We start from the raw sequence: 8,822 nt of genomic DNA on the forward strand, positions 1-8,822 counted from the left end.
AAATGCCCCAGCTGGCTCCTCTCTGGGAAGCTCAGGGACATCTGTGACCTTTGAGGGGAAATGGTGGCCAATGCTGTTTCAGGGTATCAGTTTGTTTTGTCCTCACAGAACTCTTGTTTTTCTCTTGGAAAGTTTTGAGGCTGAACTGTGCAGGGCCTGGGGGTCACAGCTTAGGTCAGAACTCAACAGAGGTATCAGAGGCACAGGTTTAGTGCAAGGCAGCCTCTGGGGCACAGGGACAGAAGCAGAGTGCTGAGGCTCCCTGCCTGTGCTGTCAGAGTGGCCTTGGACTGAGCCTTTCAGGGTGTGCAAACAGTGTCTGCCTGTGTCAGCGCTGTCCAAAATGCTACAAATGCAGCTGATAATTGATTCCTCAGAGGAGCTTGCTGTGTCAGCAATAGCCAAGGAATGGAAAAAGGATAATCTCAATATATAGCAGAGAGGATGATTGATAGCCTTGCTTTAACTGGGGCTAAATCCACTGCTAATTATGCCAACATCTTTGAATGCAAGGTTTAATACACTTTGTGTCTTCATTAGGAATCTGAAAAGGGCATGTTCAGCGATTGGGAATGTCAAAGGCCCTTTAAAGAGCATTTGAATAAAGTAGATCTCCAGCAATAGGGAGTTTAGTTTAGCACTTCTTTTGATCTCTTTTTCAAATAAAGGAATTACCCATAAATTAGGACTACTTTAGAAAAAGCAGATGTTCTCTCTGAGATTTAGCAGGACCGGACAGCTGTTCCTCACATTCAGTAGTCACTGATGTCTTTAATTGCATTTAAATTCAAATGAATTCCCATTTTAAAATGGGTACCATACCCCTTCCTGCTTAGCAGAATTGGTTTTGGGTACTTGCAGGAGCTCTTTCAATGTTGATGACTGCTGATGGATTAACAGCATAGAGAAAATGAAGTCTCTTCCGCCACAGAATATTAAATTGCTGCTAAATAACATTTTGTCTGATCAGAAAATAAGAATGGTCTCCAGAGCATTTCAGGTTTTCATCTCTTAGCCAAATCTGACTGTTGCAAGGAGCCTGTTGCTAGTAAACATTTGTCCGTGTTTGATACAGTTCAGTTCAGAAAATGGGCAGAGAGATTTCAGGGGAAATCTCTGAAAGTGAGAAAACACTCGTGTTTTGGTTAAATTTCAGTCCCCTGTGTAGCATTTTTCTTTCTCTATGCCCCTATTTCAGTGGACATATAAGAAAAAATGCCATCAACATTGGGAGAGGAAGTGGCATTAAAATGTGGAGATGCCCAAATGCCAAGGCAATGGGATCTGGGTAATTCTCTAGAGATGCCCTGAGGTTTGAAACAGCTCTTTGTTGGAAGCCCCAAAAGCATTCTGCCAAAGACCACCAGCTGGTCACTGATGTTTCTCATCCAGCTGTCAGGCAGCAGCCATCTCTGGTGGGCTGGAGTTTTGAGGTGTGTTTTAACCCTGCCCTTTGCTGTGTGCCAAGGGAAGAGCCAGATTAGGCATCTGGCACTTGACATCAAAGTTACAAAAATGGAATCATCCCTTTTATTAGAAATCTCTCCATTTCCTCTCTATGGTACATTTCCAAATCTTCAGAGTGGGTTTAGACAACTTCTTAATGGAAATCAAAGGCAATTGGACATTTCATTCATTGTTCATACAGAGATTGTGACATAATTTAGTAAAGGTAGGAAGTCTGCCACAGGGACAAGGCTCTGGTTGGAGCAATTAGTGCTGAGGGGTTGGTGGTTCTGTTTCCAGGATGCTCAGCTGCTTTGCCCATTTCTGGACCAAGGGGCTCTGGGTGCTATTTTGCTGCTCTTGGCCAGAGAGGCTGGCAAGAAGCAGAAGCAGAGGTGGATCCTTGTTTGCAGTGAGGCTGGTGGGTAAGGAGCTGTGTCTCTGTCCTGGCAGTGCTTGTGCAGGGGGTTCATGCTAGGAGCCCTGAAGTCGTCCAGCGCGACGCCCTGCCCGTGCTCTGGTCCTGCCTGGAGAACAAGGCGCTGCCTGTGCGGAGCGCCAACGTCCGCACCGTGGCCACCAAGCTCGCCTCTGCCCTCTGCAAGGTGATGGGCACCCAGCTGAAGAAATGTGCTGCCAGCAAGCCTCCACATGTGCGGGAAAACCTCTCCAGAATGTTGGGCTGGTGAAGGCGAGATGTTCTCCAGAAGGCTGAGGAAGCGCTGAGTTGGATGCCTCTGGGTTTGCCTTTTGAGCTGTGCCAAAAATGACAAAATCCTAAGGAAGGGTGTGGATCTGCCCCTGCTCTCTCCATTGCCCTTCCTAGTCATGGCATGGGGGGCCTGAAGCAGCTCCAGATGGAGCACAAGATGAAGGCAATCATGGCTCAGCCTCACACAGAGGTGAGGGGGGAGCTGGGCCAATCTCTGCTGGCAGGAAGGGTCTTGTGGCAGCCCAGAGAGGCTGTGCACAGTGCCAGGGAACAGCTGTGCCCTGCACGTGCCCCTGCAATGAGCTGTGCTGCTGCCAGTGCCCCTGGAGCTGTAGGGCTGCTGAGCTGTGGGGCAGGCAGAGGAGCAGGAGGGTGCGTGTGCAGCTGAGCCGCTCCTGGAGAGCACAGGGCTCTGGGCTCCCTGCTGTCCCAGGGCAGCCCAGAGGCCAGGCTGTGCCTGTGCCAGCTCTGGGCAAGTGGCTCAGGGTTTGCCCCGGCCTGCCTCAGTGTCTGCCAGCAGGAGCATGTTTCCCTGTGCAGCTGTTTAGACATTTCCAGGAAATTTGTCCCAGGAAATATGGAGCTTCAGCTGCTTTAGGTTTGCATGGTGGCCTCCGTTAAACTTTGTGTCTCCATTTTGCAGATCTGACTGGTTACAGTCTTACCGAGAAGTTTTCTCTGGACACTTCCGATGTTCCCTCACCCACAAAGTCCTCACCTCCCGTCCAGAAGAGCTCTCTTTCCTCCAAGCTCAGGAAGAAGCTGCTGCCTGTGTGAAGAGTGTTTGAAGAATAGAATTGATGCGTTAGGCTGAATAGTTACAGCTGTACATATGTTCTGATCTTTAGATGTAGATTGAATTACTGTGTTTTGATTGTATCTTTAAAATTTGATGACATACTTTTAATTGTATATATTTTATTTTGATGATGAAAAAAAAGTAAAAAATAAATAACATTTAAATAAACCAAGAGGAGAATGTGAGACCAGGACCTGCTAGCCTAGAGATTATGGGAGTGCAGCTCACTCAGTGTGCCAGTGTCTCACCACATCCTTTCCTCATTGGGCCTCTCCTCTTCCTCTTTGGCCATGGTTTCTTTGTGTCATTTGTGCTGCTGTTTTCAACTTGTCATTGGAACAGGGCCATACATTGACCTGTTTGGGGGACAATGGATCCAAAAGATCCTATCTAGTCAAAGGTTTTCTACCTAGGTGTGTTCTGTGCTCACCAAAGGCCTGAGCAAAGAAACCAAGAGAAGTGTGCCCAAATCCCAAAGCTTTGCTCCTTTGCAATCTCCCACAGATCTGGCTCACAGGTGTCTTCAATCACAATTTCATAGGTAAGAAGAGGTCATGTATTTCACTGGGAAAAGATGCACCGCTTTGGCAAAGTCACCTATATGTATATTTACCCAGGACAGCAGTGCAGCTGTGTTGTTTGCCCCTTGTTTGCAGAAGGATGAGTGCACTGCGAGGCCAATAACAAGTGACAAGGTCTCCTCAAATCTGCACTGCAGCCTGGGTGCCATTCAGCCCCAAGCTAGGGGATCATTTGCTCCCATGGACCAGTGCTTGCCAGTGGAATGAATTCCTGCACAGCTGGAAGAAGCAATTCTGGATTCAGCTCCAGCTCTTGGTGGGCTGCATGATCATTGACAGTGCTGCCCTTCCAGAAATTATTCTGCAGTTTCCTTTCATAGTCATTTGAAACTTTGAAACTTCACATTTTAATTTGCTTTGCTTTAGGGTAAAACACTTCTGGGCCCAGTGCAAGCTGTAACCTTCTGACAGCAAAGTCCTCATGATTGCCAGCTTCTGATGTTACACAATGTCACCTGGCTGCCTGTATTTGCTTTGCTCTGGGTCTAGTCCCGGCCTAGTAAAGCCCAGGTAGGGTGGCACGTTGCAGGGAAAACTGGTCCATGTGCTTATGGTGTTGCCATCAGCAGCAGAGTGAATGTGCCCTTTGGGGATTCCTCTGAAGACAAAATTAGGGACCTGCTCCATGCCACAATATTCTCTTAGATCTTTCTAAAATATCCTAGAAAAGGCAGTGAAACTTCACATCTCCTTGTGCAGCCACTGTTTGAATAGGGGCATTTTTGTCCCTCCTCAAATCATTGCTCTTAAACACCAGAAGCATGAACATCCGCCAACAGGAATGATGCATGGTCCTGCTGCTGCTGCTGCTTCAGAGGACTGGGCAGTGCAGACCTGGGTATTACCAACATGAGCACTTAATCAGCATTTCATGCTCCTTCAAGCTGTCCAGATCTCAGGGCTTTTTTGTTTCAAAGCAGCCACTGCACCATCTCTAGGGAAGAACAGGAAATGGGAAACAGCGACTGCCAGCCTTGCAGGGGTATGGGGGAAAACCTGAGGTTTCTGCATCAAAAGATGAATGGGAAGAGTGTAATTGCCAAAGCAAACACTTCATTAGGATAGCAGGACCAGTTCTTTACTGCATGCTTGCATTGAGATCATTTGGGATCTCCTTTTTGTGTCTCATGCAGAAAAGGAGCTCTTAATAATACCACACTACTTAAACCAGATTGGCATGTAGCTCTGTAGTGGTTCACAATGAAGCAGACTGCCTGCTGTGCCACTGCCAGGCCTGGTTTAGACCTGCTCTGGACTGAAAACCCAGACAAACACCATCAGCACACACCTGTGGCCCACCGAGCTCTGGGACGCTGCATTCCAGCACCAGAGGGACTCTGGAGAGACCAAGTGAATCAACTACAACCCACAAAAAGGACTTTCTGAATTTGCCATCTCTTCAGCACTGTCAGAGGTTTTATTTAATATTATTCATTTTACATGCTTGTGAATACTTTACTTGTTTAATAAACTGGTTTTTTTTTTTACTTTTCTCGAGGGAAGTCTTTTCCTGAACTAGTAGGGGTAGGGGCTGCTTGAACTTGCTTTCTAGATGGATTCCTTTTGGAGATTTCCTCCCAAAATTTGCCCTAAACCAGCACAAACTGTCACAATGAAAATTGCACCAGTGGCACAATTTTTCCTGGTGGCAAATCTTGTGACAGAAGCTTGACCTTATTCTCCATGAGAGATTTTTGGGAAGAGCAGACAGGAGAAGATTCCTGGAAAACTGAAACAGCTTTCCAGAAGTGAAATGAAAATGAAAGAAACAATCCAAGATGTTTTCCTCTATTTATTTCTATGCTCCCCTTTTCCATGTTGCATCCCAGTAATTCCAGATGCACCTCACCTCTAAGATCAGTGACTTAGGGATTTTTAGGTGCTCTAAAATACCATAAGCCACACACACTCATTCTCATTCTCATTCTCATTCTCATTCTCATTCTCATTCTCACTCTCACTCTCACTCTCACTCTTCTCTCTCCCTTTCCCGCTGTCGGGCACCCTTCTCTCGGTGTCCGTTTCCCAGCGTCCCTCTCCTCTCCCCGCCTCCCTCTCCCCTGCCGGGCTGGGCCGTGCCCCCGGCCCGCCCCCGGCCCTGGGCGGGGCTGCCCCGTCGCGGTCTCGCTTCCGCTCGGCTCTGGCCGTACTGGCGGTGGCGCTGCTGGGCGGGCATCAGTGCCTGGTGCGGGGGCGGCATCGCCGCCCTTCGGCTCCGCCTGGCCCGAGCCCGGCCCCGGACCCGACGCAGGCTCCACTCCCGACTGCGGCCCCAGCTCCTCCCGGGGCCCGCAGAGGACACACGCGGCGCGGCCGCTCCCGCCGCCTCCGCTGCGGCTTCCCCGGCCCGAGCTCTGCCGCTCGGCAGCGCGGCCTCCAGCCCCAAGCCGCCGGGGCCCGGGGCGGGTGGGGATGCCGGGCCCGGGGCGGGTGAGGGGCGCTCGGGGGCCGTTGCTGGCCCCGGGCCGAGCGCTGACAGCCGCGTCCCGCCCGCAGGTGAGGCGCAGGAGGCCCTGCAGGAGCGGCACCGGCTGGGATCGCTGCTGGGGCGCGGCGGCTTCGGCAGCGTCTTCGCAGCCACGCGGCTCTCGGACGGTGCCCCGGTGAGCGGCGGGGCCGGCGGCGGGCGCGGGAGGAGGGGGCGGAGGAGGAGGGAGGAGGAGGAGAAGGTCGGGGCGCGGCGGGACGGGCGGCCAGCTCAGCCCGCTGCTCTCCGTCGCTCGCAGGTGGCCATCAAACGCGTGCCGCGGGATCGCATCCGGCACTGGGGCGAGCTGGTGAGTGAGAGGTGTTATGAACAAAAATTCAGTTGATTTTTTTCTGTGAGAAAAAGGTTACCACTACTGCTGGGCTGCTGCCTGTGTTATGGTAATTACGGGTTGTTGTGGTTAATAGCTGTCTTTGTATCGGTAAAAGCCCTGGCTGGGGCGAGTTAATAGCTCTTCTCTCAGCAGTAAAGGGTGCAGTACCTCCCGAACAGTGAGGAGAAAAGACTTTGGAGGGGAGGGATATGCAAAATAATTCTAAGGACCAGCATGCTGTGTGGGACCCCTACTCCAAACGTGCAGGAAGAACCCCAAAAACAACGAGCCACCTAAGAGTTGAGAGACTGGAGTGATGTCTGGACGTGGAGAGCCGAGTGCTGAGCCTGCAGAGATGTGGAACACCTTCGGAGTCCCTCTCGCCCTGACCTTTGGAGTCGTCCCCGGCATGGAGACTGAGCGGACGGGGCCGGGAAAAGTAACAACGAAGGGATCATCACGCCCTAAACGCTCCCACGAGGACCTTATCCCCAGCTCTACTCCTAGTGGACAAAGCAGCGCATATCCTCCTCTTGTGGGTCGCCCTGGGAGAGAGAACGGGAGACTGCAGCCCCGCCGAGCTGCCCAATCCTGAGCTGATCACTTTTAATGAAGGTATTAAGAAGGAGAAGAAGTCTCCTGGCCTTGTTTATTTCAAGAGGGGCCAGCAGCAACAGCCGGGCCGTGCCGGGCGGCGAGGAGCCGGGGTCCGGCAGGGTGGGAGCCGCCGGGAGCCCTGCGGGGAGAGCGGGCGTGGGCTGAGCGGGGTGTGCAGAGCATCCCGGGCTGGCTGAGGGCTCCCAGAGCCCCGGCACGGCCTCGGCCCTACTGACGGCACCGCGCTCCTCCCGCAGCCCGATGGCACCAGAGCCCCGCTGGAGATCGTGCTGCTGGCCAAGGTGTCCCGTGGCTGTGGCGGTGTCATTCAGCTCCTGGAGTGGCTTGAGCTCCCCGACAGCTTCCTGCTGGTGCTGGAGCGTCCGGAGCGGTGCCAGGAACTCTCGGGTTTCCTGGCGGAGCGGGGGTTCCTGCCCGAGGAGGAGGCGCGGGGGCTGTTCCGCCAGGTGCTGGAGGCCGTGCGGCACTGCACCAGCTGCGGGGTCCTGCACCGGGACATCAAGCCCGAGAACATTCTGCTCGACCTGGCCAGCGGGCAGCTGAAACTGATCGACTTTGGCTGTGGCGCCTTCCTCCAAGACACAGCCTACACCCAGTTTGCAGGTTAGCCCTCGCAGGGGATGCTCCTGGGCATCTCGTGGCCCAGCCTGGGTGCAGCACTGGGGCTTCCCCCTATTGCAGCTGGGACGGGATTGATGCTGGAGCCGAGTTGTTCCGGGTGGGGTGTGAGGGCGGCCAGCTCCCAGCCCTGCTGACAGCCTTCAGCACCCACTGTGGCCTGGGCTGGGGCTGGAGGTGGGGCAGCCAGCCCGACACAAACCCCCATGGGGGTAGCAGAGATGGGAGTCTGACCCCATGCCCCAGATGGTTTGGTATGCAGGCGAGGAAGGGCTGGACTGCTCCGCTCTCCTTGTTTGCCTTGGCTTATTAACATTTTTGGGGGCCATGGAGGTGGGGAGGAGAGTGGGTTTTCTCCACTACTGGGTGGGTTTTTCCTCTGTGTGTCATGGTTGGGCCTTCCTAGGGTCTCTTCTGCCCGCTTCCAGGACCAGTGGCTTCTTTTCCAGCCCCGAGTTTGTGCACAAGTCCCAGGTGCTGGCGAGAGGGCAGCTCTCACTCCATGTGCCTCTGGGGCAGCCCCCACATGCCCAGGGATGCTGGGGCCAGGCTCTGGGAGCAGCAGCATCCCCCTGCTGATCTCTGTCTGTGTTCCACAGGAACCCTGTCCTACAGCCCACCAGAGTGGATCCAGCACCAACGCTACCACGGCGAGGCAGCCACGATCTGGTCCCTGGGCCTCCTGCTGTGTCATCTGGTCATGGGGAAGCACCCAGTGATTTTAGTGCACTGCAGGCTTGTGAGCGTTTCTCTTAGGACTTTATTTTCACTCCAAGGGATTCCTAGTTGGGTGAGCAGCACTCAGCTGGGAGGAAATGAACTCAGGTTAACAAACCTGTTCCCCTGCACACAGACTATCAGAATAACCTGAAAGTGCTCTACAGTCAGAAAATGGCACCTGGATTCAGCAGGAAGAATAGCAGATATATTCCCTCAAAGCCAGAACGGGTCTTGGATGCACCAGAGATGTTCAACGACTACTGTAAGTAGGCTGCAGGGTTGAGTGCTGGGCATCCAGAACATTCTGCATTGGATTGCTGTTCCTAGGACAGTGTGACTGGGCTGTCTGTATTATTTTGTGTACCCAGGCTAGCACAGACCACTTCTGGAGTGTCCCTGTGTGGCCTTACAGGCACAGTGGTCTAGGGCACTGTGTTGGTGCCTTGGAGCAGGGTACCTGGCCCCAGCAGCTGGGCACAGTGACACTCAGAAGGCTGCCCCTCATCTGTATGTGTGTGTGTGCACAT

The 8,822-nt window shown here is 53.1% G+C and overlaps 1 protein-coding gene across 1 annotated transcript in view; it reads left to right on the top strand.

Moving 5' to 3' along the window:
- The window catches only part of LOC128943492 (serine/threonine-protein kinase pim-3-like), a gene marked incomplete at its 3' end in the record, with an annotated part of 80,440 nt that extends 72,183 nt beyond the window's left edge, over nucleotides 1–8,257 (top strand). The window contains exons 2-6 of the mRNA XM_054286422.1: nucleotides 6,061–6,141; nucleotides 6,265–6,315; nucleotides 6,647–6,657; nucleotides 7,208–7,560; nucleotides 8,175–8,257. Of these exons, the coding sequence (XP_054142397.1) occupies nucleotides 6,061–6,141; nucleotides 6,265–6,315; nucleotides 6,647–6,657; nucleotides 7,208–7,560; nucleotides 8,175–8,257 (579 nt within the window). The remainder of the gene's footprint in view (nucleotides 1–6,060; nucleotides 6,142–6,264; nucleotides 6,316–6,646; nucleotides 6,658–7,207; nucleotides 7,561–8,174) is intronic.
- Nucleotides 8,258–8,822: the final 565 nt, after the last annotated feature.

Source organism: Melozone crissalis, unplaced genomic scaffold (assembly GCF_028551555.1).
Source record: "Melozone crissalis strain CALT ecotype California unplaced genomic scaffold, PUWL_Pcris_2 ptg000046l_1, whole genome shotgun sequence".
Taxonomy (NCBI): domain Eukaryota; kingdom Metazoa; phylum Chordata; class Aves; order Passeriformes; family Passerellidae; genus Melozone; species Melozone crissalis.